Source organism: Chelonia mydas, chromosome 14 (assembly GCF_015237465.2).
Source record: "Chelonia mydas isolate rCheMyd1 chromosome 14, rCheMyd1.pri.v2, whole genome shotgun sequence".
NCBI lineage: Eukaryota > Metazoa > Chordata > Testudines > Cheloniidae > Chelonia > Chelonia mydas.
In genome coordinates this window covers 42,850,754-42,866,850 of record NC_051254.2, presented here as the reverse complement: position 1 = coordinate 42,866,850, position 16,097 = coordinate 42,850,754, and the positions used below count along the sequence as shown (strand labels likewise).

General features: G+C 50.4%; 1 protein-coding gene across 2 annotated transcripts in view; it reads left to right on the top strand.

Moving 5' to 3' along the window:
* The first annotated feature begins 266 nt into the window (after window positions 1–266).
* Window positions 267–16,097, top strand: part of LOC119567566 (tyrosine-protein phosphatase non-receptor type substrate 1-like) — a 106,721-nt gene continuing 90,890 nt past the window's right edge. Inside the window, exon 1 of one of the 2 annotated variants that reach the window (XM_043527898.1) lies at window positions 267–600. In XM_043527898.1, the coding sequence (XP_043383833.1) occupies window positions 534–600 (67 nt within the window). In that variant the 5' untranslated portion in view covers window positions 267–533. The remainder of the gene's footprint in view (window positions 601–16,097) is intronic. The other variant, XM_043527896.1, reaches the window with a different exon arrangement.

Genomic DNA, 16,097 nt, shown 5'->3' with positions numbered 1-16,097 from the left:
AAATTAAATGCTGTAACGGAGTCAGCCACAAGAGAAAACAAAATTCTAAAGAAAACATTTCTGTATAAAGCAGATAAAGACTGTCCAGAGCATGTTTGGTTTTTTAGAAGGAATACACCGATGGGAAGAGATACGTGTTGCAAAAAATAAATAACCTCATGGTGTGAAAATAAAAGATATTAAGCAAAAATTCCTTTATGTAAAATGATGTTATTCCTCATGACAAAATATCCCAGAGAGGGTAAGGAGCATGACCCAAGATGAGAGAATGAACTGAGGACTGAACCCAGGAGTCCTGGCTCGCAGCCCCCCATCTCCTCTTGCTCTAACCACTAGACCCCACTCCCCTCCCAGCAGGGGCCAGAGGAATGCACACCCCCGCCCCATCCAGCCCTCGTCCCCAGCCTCTTGCTGCAGCCATCTCAGAAGCTCAGGCCACAAAACTTTCCACCGGCCCCCCCCGAGGTGACATTTCCGGAGGATGCTGAGGCTGAGCTGAGCTGGGCTGCGGAGCTCCCCAGAGAGCAGGGACCATGGAGCAGCTGCCAGGCCTGAGCACCGTCCTCTGCGCCGTCCTCCTCATCCCCAACTGGGGAGCAGGTACTAATTTTAAGTGTCCATCCATCCACTTACCCCACCCCTAGATCCATCTCTGTGTGTCCTTCTGTCCATCTGCCCAACCCCTAGATCCATCTCTGTGTGTCCATCCATCCACCTACCCCACCCCTAGATCCATCTCTGTGTGTCCGTCCATCCACCTACCCCATCCCTAGATCCATCTCTGTCTGTCCATATATCCTGTCCCTAGGTCCATCTCTGTCTGTTCATCCATCCACCTACCCTATCCCTAAATCCATCTCTGTCTACCCATTCAGCCCAACCCCTACATCTCATCTATCTTTTTATCTATCCATCCATCCATCCTATCCCAAAAAGAATATCTATGTATCTATCTATCTAGATCTAGGGGTGGAGGATGCGTGCATGGATGCATAGATAGATGTGGATATGTCACATCACGTCAATGAGAAGTATTCTGTTTCCGTAAAACAAATATTTCATTTCAGGGTTGACTCCTCTTCATAATATCAAATCAAACCAGTCTGGAAATGCAAAATCAAATCATTCCCTTTTGACTCTATCAAAAACGCTTTCTCTCCCCCAGTTTTAAAGCAATTGTCACCCTTTCGACGAGACGGCATTTCCCAAGAGGAAAACGTTCCGTCAGGACAAATTCTGACCCCCTCTAGTTTGAAGCACAAATTGTAGAAAGTGGAGGCATGTGTTTGTGGTGTATTGAAAAGGGTTAAAATGACAAGCTGCCACTTTAATTTGTAAGGGGGTTTCCTAGTCCTTGTAAGGGGGAAGCCGTTCCATACCCCTCATTGTTTTGGTTGCCCTTCTCTGTACCTTTTGCAATTCTAATGTATCTTTTTTGATTTGAGGCGACCAAAACTGCACGCAGGGTCCAAGGTGCGGGCGTACCATGGATTTATATAGAGGCAATAGGATATTTTCTGTCTTTTTATCTCTCCCCTTCCTAATGGATGCTCACAGTCTGGTGACTTTTTTCACTGACGCTACACATTGAGTGGATGTTTGCAGAGAACTATCCACAACGACTCCAAGATCTCTCTTGAGCGGTAACAGCTAATTTAGACCCCATCAGTTTTTATGTATAGTTGGGATTCTGTTTTCCAATGTGCATGACTTTGCATTTACCACCATTGAGTTTCATCGGCCATTTTGTTGCCCAGTCACCCAGTCTAGTGAGATCCCTTTGTAATTCCTCGCAGTCTGCTTTGGACTTAGCTGTCCTGAGTGATTTGACGTCTAACGTCTCTGTGAGCATCTGCCATGCCCAGAGCAGTGTTGATGCTGGGTCTCTGTTGGGGTGGAAGTGAAAGCCCTGTGCAGTGTGTTATCGAGAGTGTTGTGAACAATAGCAAGGTGGACAGGAACGCACAATTCTTTCCCCTTAGCTTCTTCTCTCCGTGCTGCTAAGGTTTTGGGCGGCTGGGGCGTGTCTTGATACCACTCGTTGTCGTTTTCCTTTGCTGCTGTAATGTTTATTGCCCTGGTTCACGAAGGTCTCACAGTGCGTCAGAGCCCCGTTGTCCGAGCGTACGTTGGCGAGACCGCGACACTCGGCTGCTCCTTCACGAACAGACAGGGCAGCGTGGCCAGTGTGGGGTGGACTAGAGCACGCGGGATTGTGCTGGAATCTCACCATCCCTTCTACAGCGGACGGCTCAATGTGTCCTTCTGGGATCTGCTCCGGAAAGGGGAGGCCACGCTGACCCTGTCGGAGCTGGAGAAGCGGGACTCTGGTCTCTATCACTGCCACGTCAGCAACCACGAGGGAGAGAGCGGGACAGGAGCGGGCACCAAGCTGCAGGTGATGGAGAGAAACCAGATTGACACAGGTGAGGTGGGGAATGGGGGCACGGGACCTTCCCCCTCAATGGGGTGCCAGCGCCGATCCGGCCCCAGGGTGGGGGACTGGCTGGCTCAGGAGGTGGGAATGGCTTATGGGACTGTCCCCTCTATGGGGCGTTGGTCCAGGAATCTCCTAACCCCTCATTTCTATTGTCTAGGGTTTCCAGGGGGACAGTCACATACCCCACCCCTAATTCCATCTCTGTGTGTCCATCCATCCACCTACCCCACCCTAGATCCATCTCTGTCTGTCCGTCTGTCCATCTGCCCCACCCCTAGATCCATCTCTGTCTGTCCATCTGTCCTTCTACCCCACTCCACTATATTCAGCCCTATCTGTCCATATACCCTATCCCTAGATCCATCCCTGTCTGTCCATCCATCCACCTACCCCACCCCTAGATCCATCTCTGTCTGTCCATCCATCCACCTACCGCATGCCTAGATCCATCTCTGCCTGTCTGTCTGTCCATCTGCCCCACCCCATGATCCATCTCTGTCTGTCCATCCATCCATCCACCTACCCCACCCCTAGATCCATCTCTTTGTGTCCATCTATCAACCTACCCCACTCCTAGATCCATCTCTGTCTGTCCATCCATCCACCTACCCCACCCCTAGATCCATCTGTGTCTGTCCATCCGTCCATCCACCTACCCCACCCCTAGATCCATCTGTGTCTGTCCATGCATCCACCTACCCCATCCCGAGATCCATCTCTGTCTGTCCGTCTGTCATAGAATTATAGAATCATAGAATATCAGGGTTGGAAGGGACCTCAGGGGGTCATCTTGTCCAACCCCCTGCTCAAAGCAGGACCAATCCCCAATTAAATCATCCCAGCCAGGGCTTTGTCAAGCCTGACCTTAAAAACTTCTAAGGAAGGAGATTCTACCACCTCCCGAGGTAACGCATTCCAGTGTTTCACCACCCTCTTAGTGAAAAAGTTTTTCCTAATATCCAATCTAAACCTCCTCCACTGCAACTTGAGACCATTACTCCTTGTTCTGTCATCTTCTACCACTGAGAATAGTCTAGAGCCATCCTCTTTGGAACCCCCTCTCAGGTAGTTGAAAGCAGCTATCAAATCCCCCCTCATTCTTCTCTTCTGCAGACTAAACAATCCCAGTTCCCTCAGCCTCTCCTCATAAGTCATGTGTTCCAGACCCCTAATCATTTTTGTTGCCCTTTGCTGGACTCTCTCCAATTTATCCACATCCTTCTTGTAGTGTGGGGCCCAAAACTGGACACAGTACTCCAGATGAGGCCTCACCAATGTCCTCTCGTGTAAGTGCTTCAGGATTGATTCCTTGAGGACCTGCTCCATGATTTTTCTGGGGACTGAGGTGAGGCTGACTGGCCTGTAGTTCCCAGAATCCTCCTTCTTCCCTTTTTTAAAGATTGGCACTACATTAGCCTTTTTCCAGTCTTCCGGGACTTCTCCCGTTCGCCACGAGTTTTCAGAGATAATGGCCAATGGCTCTGCAATCAGATCCGCCAATTCCTTTAGCACTCTCAGATGCAACGCGTCCAGCCCCATAGACTTGTGCAAGTCCAGCTTTTCTAAATAGTCCCTAACCACCTCTTTCTCCACAGAGGGTTGGTCATCTACTCCCCATGCTGTGATGCCCAGCGCAGCAGTCTGGGAGCTGACCTTGTTCGTGAAGACAGAGGCAAAAAAAGCATTGAGTACATTAGCTTTTTCCACATCCTCTGTCACTAGGTTACCTCCCTCATTCAGTAAGGGGCCCACACTTTCCTTGGCTTTCTTCTTGTTGCCAACATACCTGAAGAAACCCTTCTTGTTACTCTTAATATCTCTTGCTAGCTGCAACTCCAAGTGTGATTTGTCCTTCCTGATTTCATTCCTACATGCCCGAGCAATAATATTATACATCTGTCCATATACCCTATCCCTAGTTCCATCTCTGTCTGTCCATCCATCCACCTAACCCACCCCTAGATCCATCTCTGTCTACTCATTCAGCCCTACCCCTACATCCCTCTCATCTATCTTTTTATCTATGTACCCATCCATCCCACCCCAAACGAATATCTATCTATCTATCAACATAGATCTAGGGGTGGAGGATGCATGCATGGATGCATAGATAGGTATGGATATGTCACATCAGGTCAATGAGAAGTATTCTGTTTCCATAAAACAAATATTTCATTTTAGTATTGACTCCTCTTCATAATATGAAATCAAACCAGTCTGGAAATGCAAAATCAAATCATTCCCTTTTGACCCTATCAAAAACGCTTTCTCTGCCCCAGTTTTAAACCAATTGTCACCCTTTCAACGAGACGGCATTTCCCAAGAGGAAAACGTTCCGTCAGGACAAATTCTGACCCCCCCTAGTTTGAAGCACAAATTGTAGAAAGTGGAGGCATGTGTTTGTGGTGTATTGAAAAGGGTTAAAATGACAAGCTGCCACTTTAATTTGTAAGGGGGTTTCCTGGTCCTTGTAAGGGGGAAGCCGTTTCATACTCCTCATTGTTTTGGTTGCCCTTCTCTATACCTTTTGCAATTCTAATGTATCTTTTTTTGATTTGAGGCGACCAAACCTGCATGCAGGGTCCAAGGTGCGGGCGTACCATGGATTTATATAGAGGCAATAAGATATTTTCTGTCTTTTTCTCTCTCCCTTTCCTAATGGATGCTCACAGTCTGGTGACTTTTCTCACTGCCGCTGCACAGTGAGTGGATGTTTGCAGAGAACTATCCACAACGACGCCAAGATCTCTCTTGAGTGGTAACAGCTAATTGAGACCCCATCAGTTTTTGTGTATAGTTGGGATTCTGTTTTCCAATGTGCCTGACTTTGCATTTTCCACCCTTGAGTTTCATCAGCCATTTTGTTGCCCCGTCACCCAGTCTAGTGAGATCCCTTTGTAATTCGTCGCAGTCTGCTTTGGACTTAGCTGTCCTGAGCGATTTGACGTCTAACGTCTCTGTGAGCATCTGCCATGCACAGAGCAGTGTTGATGCTGGGTCTCTGTTGGGGTGGAAGTGAAAGCCCTGTGCAGTGTGTTATCGACAGTGTTGTGAGCAATGGCAAGGTGGACAGGAACGCACAATTCTTTCCCATTTGCTTCTTCTCTCTGTGCTGCGAAGGTTTCGGGCGGCTGGGGCGTGTCTTGATACCACTCGTCGTTGTTTTCCTTTGCTGCTGTAATGTTTATTGCCCTGGTTCACGAAGGTCTCTCAGTGCTTCAGAGCCCCGCTGTCCTCCGAGCGTCCCCCGGGGAGACCGTGAACCTCAGCTGCTCCTTCGAGAACAGACAGGGCAGCGTGGTCAAAGCGACGTGGACCATAGTACCCGGGGTTGTGCTGGAATCTCACCATCCCTTCTACAAGGGGTGACTCAATATGTCCGACCTGCATCTGCTCCGGAAAGGGGAGGTCACGCTGACCCTGTCGGAGTTGGAGAAGAGGGACTCTGGTCTCTATCAGTGTCAGATCAGCATCCACCAGGGAGAGAGCGGGACAGGTGCGGGCACCGAGCTGCAGGTGATGGGGAGAAACCAGAGTGACCCAGGTGAGGTGGGGAATGGGGGCACGGGGTCTTCCCCCTCTGCGGCCCCAGGGCAGGGGACTGGCTGGCTCAAGGGGCTGAGAATCCCCTAACGCTCCTCTCCATCGCCCAGGTAAAGAACGTGCCCCCGTAGGGTGCTGCACCCGGGAGCTCCTGTGCCAAGTTGCCATCGCCCTGGGGCTCCTTCTCATCCTCGGCCTGGTGGCCACCGTCCTTCTGAAGAGACGCCGAGGTACCAAACCGGAGCCTTCCCCCTGCTAATCTCCTGGTCTCCATGGGCCAGGGCCTCTGCTAGTGAACACACCCCAGTGGCCGTCTGTCCGTTGTGGTTCATGCTGGGTTGTCTGTCCATACAACTAACCCCCCATGTCCTTCCTTCTCCTCCCGTCCCTAGATCTCTGCAGCTTCCCTCTTCACCCGAGACTCTCTCTCACACTCCTCCGTTTTAACGTTCCTTTCTTCTCCCTTCTTCCGCAGCGCCGCCCCCCTCGCAGCCCCGCCAGCGGCAGCCGAAGGTAAGACAATGCAGGCTGGGCCCTGTTCCATACAGTGCTTGGGTCTGGTCTCCGGGTGCCAATAAGGACTGGTACAATACAGTGAGGGGAGAGAACCCAGGAGTCCTTGCTCCCATCCCCCCTGCTCTAACCCCCCAGTCCCCTCCCAGAGCTGGGGATAGAACCCAGGAGTCCTGGCTCCCAGCCCCCCTGCTCTACCCAACTCGACCCCACTCCTCTCCCAGAGCTGGGGAGAGAACCCAGGAGTCCTGACTCCCAACCCCTCCAATCTGGGGTAACACTGTGGGATTTGCTCCCTGGGAGCTGCCTAAATTGGCCAGAATTAAGAGACCAGATCTGGGGTGAAGGCGTCCTCACAGTGTGTCTGTCCAATACAGGGCCACGGCAGCCGGGGGGCCGAGGAAAGCGAGAGCGTGCACTACGCAGAGATTAAATTCCAGACTCCAGGACGCAGGGAACACACCTCCAACCACGCCCAGCGGCGCTGAGTCCCTCCGCACCCAGCACCACCTGAGTCCCTCACACTCACAGCCACGCCGCCAGGAGGGAATTCCCCACAGGAGGAGACCCTCACAGGGTTTGAGGGAGAGCAGAAGAAAGTTATGGGCGTGAAAGTCCATGTGAACCCCAGCAAAACCCAACTAGCCCTCTCTACGGCAGGGAATAATCTACTAGGGCATGGATCTACCCTCAGGAAATGCCTTCTCCGGGGCCTCCTGGATATAACTATATCACGTCCCTGTGTGTTATTTCCCTGTCCTCTCTGGAGTGATTGCAACGCCTCCCTGTGGAGCGTGACCAGCTGGGGGTAATTAACGCAGCGTCTGGTCCCTCTTCCTAACTGAGCACGAAGAGAAACGCTCGCCCAGCTCAGCATGGTGTGGGCGGTGGAACTGGTCTGAGCGACCAGCGTGACTGCTCCAGCCAGCTGGAATTGCTCAAAGAAAGTGATTTTTTTTGGTCTAAAAATTAAATAATTTCTTTGTGTGAAAAATTGTCTGTTTTCAGAGTTTTTTGAAAAAATGTGTTTTGGTAAAAACTTTTGCTTTTTCTCCCTCACTTCCCTCTTCTCTTCAGTCCCCTTGTCGTGGTCCAAAATCTTAGAATCATTTCTGAAAATTTGCTTTTCAGAAAATCAACTTTTTTCCCTATGAAAAAAAATGATATTTTCCTGAAAATTTGATATTTTGTTCTGGAACATCATTCCCCCCCGCCCCGTAAAAATGTGTCATTTTGTCCCTGAAAATGGGGACACTTCCCTCCCCTCCCAAAAACAATATTTTTTTTCATGAAAATCTTTTCTCCCCTGTAAATTGGAATTTTGCCCCCCCACATATGTTATTTTTTAAAATGATGAGTGGGGGAAGAAGGAAAAAAGAGAGAAAAAGAAGGAATTTAATACAAATCACTGGGGAAAATCAACCAGCAATGTTGAGAAATAATTGAAACGCCTGGGGGGAAGTTGGTCTCTGATTTTTTCCCCTTTGGGTATTTACTATTTCTGTGGGATTTTTGTCCCTTCCCCTACTTTTCTCCCTCCCCACCTATCACCTCCCCATCGTCCCTGACCTGGGGAAGGGGACTCACTCCCTTTCTGATACCCCGCCCCTAATACATCCCGGAACCTTCCAACGCGGCTCCTGTTTCCCACCCGGACCCCATAAGGAACTATGGGCAAGTCCTTCGTTGAGGTTAGAGGGGTTGATGCCACTTCCAGTTTGTTTCCGCCCTCACTGAGATCCACTTCCACTGTCTCCCCCTCCCTTTGAAGCGTTAATCCCAGTTTCACCCGCCTGCCCCACCCCTTTAAATCCTGCGGGACCCACCACACCCCGGAACCCTCCCCCTCGTCTTTCCCACCCGGATCATCGAGAGCGTGGCACCCAACGGTGGGCACGTCGTCTATGGCTATAGTCCTGACGCCACATCCGGTCCACTCCCGCCCTGCCTTGGGCCCACTCCTTGGACTTCTGTCCCCCTCCCCCACCACCTGCTCTCCTTGGAGCCATGTAACCGCTGCAGAACCAAACACACCCCGAAACTTTCCCTTGAGGCCTCCTGTTTCCCACCCGGACCCTGTAGGGCAAAGGTCAGCCGATCCGAACGCTGAGGGAAACAACGGCTGCGGGCTAAAAACAGAACGGCCCGTCTGGAACGGGGGCAGTTGGGCAGCAGAGGCGCCAACCGCGGCTGCCGGGTGCTCGACCCCCGTCTGCCCCCGGCCCCGCCCTGACTCCGCCCTGGCCCCGCCCCCATTCCAACCCCTTTCCCAAAGCCCCCACCCCAACTCCGCCCCCTCCCTGCCCCCAATCCAACCCCCTTCCCCAAATCCCCGCCCCGTCCTGCCTCCTCCCCTGAGCGCGCCGAGTCCCCGCTCCTCCCCCCTCCCTCCCGGGGCTTGTTCCGCCACGAAACAGCTGTTTTGCGGCAGCAAGCGCTGGGAGGTGGGCAGAGAAGCAGGGACGGGACGCGCTCACGGGATAAGGCGGAGGTTCGATGACGTGAGGTGAATTGGGAGGGGAGCTTGCTTGCTGGTGTGTGCAGAGCACCCACTAATTTTCCCCCATGGGTGCTACAGCCCCAGAGCACCCACGGAACGGTGCCTGTGCCAGACAGGTCGGTATAAAAGTCGGTGTGTCAGCAGACAGCCAAGGGGTAGGTGGAGAGCGAGTGGAAGGTGAGGAGAAGGAGAGAAAAGCAGAGAGAAGCTTGCCGAGCCGTCCATCTGTCTGACAGCCGAATGGGGAGCTGACGGAGCAGCAGGACACTGTCCCGTCCTGTCCAGCACCAGAGGGAGGAGACGCAGAAACCCAAAAACTGTGTGTGTGTATTTGCATATATGTGTGTGTGTTTACATCTATATATAAGAGCTGACACAATATGCTCCACCGCAGTGCTAGCTGCATTTATGGGAATTAATCATTTTTCTTGATAAAAATAATGTTCTCTATATAATAATACCTGTCAAGCTTCACCCCAGTGGTCGTTGCATTTATGGAACATATTTGCTTCTCCTTACGTAAATATCAACGTTATTGAAACAAACATGCTTGCACTCGGAAATATATATGTCTTGGGAATGGACGACACACCTTGCTGAGAGAAAAGTTCTAGCAGAGCGAACGGGGTGAGTTTCGGACTTTTCCCCATTGCAAATGTTTGTTTTGAAAACACCCTAGGTCCCGACTTGGTGTAGGAGGAGAGACTGAAACAGAGAAGAGGAGGTGTCAGAAGGCTGGAAAATAAGGCTGTTCACCCCATCTCAGACTACACGAGGAAGGGGTGTTGGGTGGTATTTCAAGCGCTCCCAGGTCAGATGTTCAGAAAACAGATTTTCCATCTATATTTTAACGCTTGTTTTTCTCCTGAATTGGGACAAAAAGGTGAGATATTGGAAATTTGGGTGAAAAGTACAATTCTAACAGGATTGGACCCCCCGAGCCAGCCCACTCCCATCACTGCCTGGATCACATTCGGGGCAGCTCCCCCCTCTCAGAGCGATCGGCTCAGGCTCTCTGCAGACTCAAGCATGGGTCCAACCCGCCCCTGGTTAGAGAGATTTCTTTGCACCTGTGAGGCCTAGAAGCATTTTTGGCACTGCAAGCTCAGAGCCTAGAGATCGACTCCAGCTGACGGGACGGAAACCGTGGTCAGTTATTTGTGTGTCGCACAAGGCCCTGACTCTGACACTTCTGTAGCTGATTGTAGCTCACCCCTGGTCCCCCCCTTCTGCCAGGCCCCCGCCAGCTGCCACCTTTGCAGAAGCTGCAGCCCTGAAAGAGGCTGAATTTCCTGTTTCTCACCACGATGCGCAGGGGTGAAAGTGAAGACAGAGTCCCGAGCAACTCGGCACGTTTCAGCCCCCCACAGAAACTGCAGAAAGTCCCAGTAGCAAATGGACCCTCCCTCATGGTGCTGAGTTCTGCACAGACCCCCTCCCCTCTGGGAAGGATCGGGACCCCTGTCGTGCCAGGCTCTGCACAGACCTGAACTGAAGGATGACAAAGGGTCTGGACTCCTGGGTTCTCTCCCAGCTCTGCGACGGGAGTGGGGACTAGTGGGTTAGAGTCGGGGGGCATGGGAGTCTTTTTCTGCTAGACCACACTTAACCAGAACTTAGGATAGAACCCAGGAGTCCTGACTCCCAGCCCTCCCCCCGGCTCCACCTCTCCTCACTCTCTCCCCACAGGAGAATACAGTAGGAAGATCTATATATACACACAGAGAACATGAAACAATGGGTGTTGCCGTACCAACTCTAACAAGACAATGCCCCAAGTACTCAAAGGGGCCACAAGTATCCTCACTGATACAGACTAACACGGCTACCACCCTGGTACATATGCAAAGAGTCTAGAGATGAGCGTAGACCTGCCATCCCCTGCATTCTCCAGAGATTTAATAATTTTATTAAGATAATGCTGAAGTAAAAAGACAACAGTACAGAGTTTAAGCATAGAAGTTATCAGGGAATATGCATGAGCCGTGCGTAGCGTCGACCGATCCCACAGGTCCGCAGCACACGCTCGTTGCAGGGGTCCCAAGCGCCCAGGGCTCTGACCATCCGGGCATCCATCTGCACCTCGTAGCCCTTCGCTCTCAGGGTGTCGGCCAGGGGGGTGTATTTTTCCAGCTTACGAGCTCGGGCTTCTCGGAAGGCCGGGGTCCTGTTCTCGAAGGAGACCGTGGTGTCGACAAGGATGATCTTTTTCTGGGCCTCGTCGGTGACGACCACGTCGGGTCACAACTGCTGTTGGTCCCGGGGATGGCGCAGTTCCCGGCGACCTCCCCCAGGCGCGGGACGATGGCTTTCACCAGGCGGTTCTGGATGGTGTGTGGCGCAGCTGCCAGGCTGTGGAGTGGGGTTTGCAGCTGCACAGGACGTGGGGCAGGGTCTCGTTGGAGTAGCCGCACTTCCTGCAACGCTGGTAACTACACAGCTGTTCTGCTCTGCAGACTCAGCTACGCAGGCTTCCCTCTGAACCGGAGACACAGCCCGGTCACTCACACAATCAGCATGGAGACGTTCCTCTCTCCACAACCTTGTCTCCCCAACAAGCTGGCCACACAGGGCCTCTTGGTCATGGGGCTGTTTGAATCCTTAACAGCTTTTACTCCATCTCAGACCGTCTCAAAGCTCTCCACACTGGATCTTTCAGCAGGAGAGTCAGTGGATCCATTGACCACAGAAACTTTCTGGCTGTTGGGAACTGAAACTTCCTTGATTAAACCACTGTCACTCCCTTCAGTGGCAGCAAATTGCGTGCACAGATTACCGTGAGGATTCCTTTCCCTAGGAGCTTCTCTAAGCAGCAATTCACCCCTCTCAGAAATTCTGCCTTTACCCTCTTCACCTAGGGCGTGCTCTGGAGGAACACTTTCCTGAGCAACAACAGACTCTTTCTGGGTTTCACTTACATCCAGGATCACCTCTGGCCCATCAGGCAGATTCCTACACAATCCCCTTTCAGGCAAACTTACAGACTTCCTAGAGAAAAGGTCAGAAGCCTTCTCCTTCCCTTTGCCACACACAAGTTCAGGAATCTTTTCCTTCTTGCTACAAGTTGTTAAATTGTCAGTAGGTAACATAATCAAATCACCTTTATGCTCTTCTCGTGCCCTGGCTAGGATCTCACCCTGATTAGACCGAGTTGCTACATCCTTTTCCAACCACACATTTGCAACAGGCAAAATACAAGCACCAGAATTGTTTGGTTTCTGGGATTTTTCCATGACACTAACTGGATGCGACCTAGTTACAGGGCCATTCTCCCCAGTGGACACAAACTTAGGACCATTCCCTTCCTGGGCTTTAGTTGAATCCAGAACCAACTCTGAGACATCTGCACTATCCTCAGCCATCAGAGCCTGAAAGGCCCCTTCTGTCTGCTCCACAGACAAAGAGCTGGAGAAACCTTCCCCTTTCCCAGACACACAGCTTGGGATCTCATTCCCCTGGTCCCAGCACACAAGGCTGGTCAAGGACAACTGCTTGGAGACCGGGGTAGCTCCCTCCATAGGCAAGTCAATACCCCTGACAGACACAGGCACGTTTCCTTTACTGTCCCAATTCTCCACACAGAAAACAGGTAAGGTATAGGGACTCTTATCTTCCACTATCCTGGCCTTCCCAAACTGCTGATTAGACAAAACCATCAGCTCACAAGGCTGCCTAGGCTCCTCCAAAATCTCCTTATCCTCCTCTCCCTTGTCTTGACCTAATTCCAGATTTACCTCTGAGACATTAGACAGACACTCAGAAACTTCATTCACAGCCAAACAACTATTCTCTAAAGACAAACTTTTGGAGAAACCCTCCATAGACACAACCTCGGGATTAATCCTCCCCTGTGCCTGTTTTATGTTAACTTGACTGAACATAGCTTTAATATCATGTCCAATCATAAGATCCTTAGGGATTGTGTTTTTCACTCCCACAACCATGGTGCCCTCAAATCCCTTCCATTTAAGGTGGATTTTAGCCAAAGGCACCCTGACAAAATACTCAGATAGGGCTACCACACTTACACTTTCACCTGGCAAATAATCTTCCTCCCTGACAAGACTTGCTTTAACTAAAGTAATATCTGCTGCGGTGTCCCTCCATGCCATACCCCTCACTCCATTCACTTTTGCACGGCTAATAAACTCTGCATTATTTTCCCCATATTTAGCTTTAATATGAGTTTTCCCCCGATTCATTAAATACCTCCCTGGCTTTTCCAGTCAGCCTGGTCAGCAGGACAGGCATTCGCTGAGCATCGGGGAGCTGGTACAGATTGCAGGGGCACTCAAAGGTAGACAAAAACTCCTCTATAGCCTCAGTATCGTTGTAAATTGGAAACTTCCTTTCCCAGTTTTCTCATGGTGGTGAGGAAGTGGAGTACCAGGTGGGGATGACTTTCTCCGCTCGTCCATGACTTGGAGATGAAGTGGGTGAGCCTTCTCTTCTGCAGCAGACAGCGCCATGCACCCCCGACGAGCCCTTTCTTCACTCTCATCAGCCTCCTTCTTTCTTTTATCAGCTTCTTTCTCTCTCTCAGCAGCTTCTCTTTCGAACTCAGTGATCTTTTGCTTTTCCAGGAATCGAAGATCTGCTAGTTTCTGTTCGTGCTCAAGTCACAGTTTCTTTGCTGCCTTTTGCATTCTAATTGCTTCTGCAGCTTCGGTAGCCTCAGGCAAGGGCTGAGCTCCTGCCTCCTGGTCACTGGCCATGAACAGATCTCTCAGTTCTTGATTTGTAGCTTTCTTTCCTCAGCTTATCCCCTTTTCTGAACACAAATCTTCCAGGGCTCTTTTTGTCAAGGCCCTCCTCTGCTCTCTGCTCACCCCCTGCAACTGTTCTTTAACCAACCAAACTCTCAATACCAAAATTCAAATGTGCATAGCGTGGGGTTCTGACCCAAAGCTTAATTGACCTGGTTCTGTGGATCCTGCCGCCTACGCCATTGTAACGATGCTGCCTGTGGGAGCCAGCGGAGGTCACTCAATCAGGGTGAACTGCAAACAGAACGGGGCAGACAAACCCCAAAAGCTGGTGGATATTCCAATACTGAGATTTACCCAGTCAGCCCAAAACAGCCTCTGTACGACCTCCCTGGTTACTCAGAAGTCCAAACAACGCAGTTCCCTTAAACTGCCCAGCCTCTGGCCTCCATCCAGACACACATGTCAGATATGATGATGATTACTGAAAATCTCACCTCATCATAGAAAAGAAAAGGTCCTTCCAATCCCAAAGGATCAGCCACACACCCAGGTCCAATTATAACTTAAATCTTACCCAAAATACAAGCTTACAGCCAATTCTTATTAACTAAACTAAAATTTATTAAAAAGGAAAAGAGAGAGAAAGTATTGGTTAAAAGATCAATATACAGAGGGACACGAATTCAATTCTTGAGGTTCAGATACAGAGCAGAGATGAGTTTGTAGTGGCCAAAAGTCCTTTTAGAAATAGTCCAGAGGTTATAGTGCAATGTCCATGTTCAGGGTGACTCCAGTCAGTGACTGGGGATCTCAATTCTTATGGCTCAGGGTTTCCCCTTCTTGAAAGCCAAAGCAAATCTGAGATAAAATGGGATGGCGTCCCAGGGATTTTATACATTTTCCAGCAGCCTCTTGGCCTGAGAGAATAAGCTTCATCTTCTGTCTCCCAACCATCCTGGCAATTAGCCTAGTGCAATTTATCCATTAAACAGTTCAGATACAGTTTATCACAACATTCATAGAGACAATAATACTGTTTCACTCAAGTGTCATCATAAATGTTAATATATGTTTGAATCAAAGCTATAGCAATAGACAAGACTTGTTTGCTGACATCACAAGACCTGAGCAAACATCTCCCCTTCTACCACAGCTCTATTCATTTACTCTCTTCCTAACAAGTCTCTAAAGTTCAGCCATGGGTCAGGTCAGTCTGTCAGTTAATTAACTCTTTCTGGCCCTGTCACCTTTCAATGAGATATGATATTACACTCATAAGGTAGCTTTCCCCACGGGTAGAAATTCACAAGCACCTCTTGTCAAATTTAACACCCAAAGCAGGTTGTGAAACGAGCAGGGTCAGTGGACAAAACAACACCCCACGAAAGCAAGGAACTACAGCCCCTCAACACAAGCGCCCCGTCTCCCCCTCCACTCTCAGACCCCTTCCCATGAGCCCACCTACCAGCCGACACCTTCACTCTGAGTCGCTGGGCGCCATCCCTTCTCCGCCCACCCCTGTCCACAACCACGCTGTCATCTGAGGCCTAGGGTTGCCAATCTTCCACCATTGTCCTGCAGACTCTAGCAATTCAGGGTTAATCTTTAATTAAGGGTTATGTCATGGGATGGAACCTCCAGGAATACGTCCCACCAAAATTGGCCACCTGAGCTGGAGCTGACGGGCACGGGGGTGGATGGGAGCGATGGCACATTGGCATGTCTCAGTCAGCGGAGATAAGGTCATGCAAAAAAATAGGACTTCCTGGAGATAAAGGGAGATGGAGGCGACCCCAGGGGGCGGTGACTGAAATGCAGCTGCTGATGGGGAAGATTTTACCCAGCGACTGGATCCATACAGGAAAGAATTTTCTGTCGTATCTGGCTGGTGAATCTTGCCCATACGCTCAGGGTTTAGCTGATTGCCATATTTGGTGTCGGGAAGGAATTTTTCCCCAGGTCAGATTGGAAGAGGCCCTGGGGGTTTTTTGCCTTCCTCTGTAGCATGGGGCACTGGTCACTTGCTGGAGGATTCTCTGCTCCCTGAAGTTTTTTTAAACTACTATTTGAGGACTTCAATAGCTCAGACAGAGGTGAGAGGTTTATCGCAGGAGTGGGTGGGTGAAATTCTGTGGCCTGCGTTGGGCAGGAGGTCAGACTAGATGATCATAATGGTCCCTTCCGACCTAAATATCTGTCAGCTCCGGCAAACGTTTGGAACCCAATTAACATGAACTTAATGTAGATATCACTGTTGTTTATAGTACAGGAATCTTGGCATTTAGCCATGAAAGCAATATGGTCGTGTGCCTGTTTCCCTTCTCATACAAGAAGAACAGGAGGACTTGTGGCACCTGAGAGACTAACCAATTTATTTGAGCATGAGCTTTCG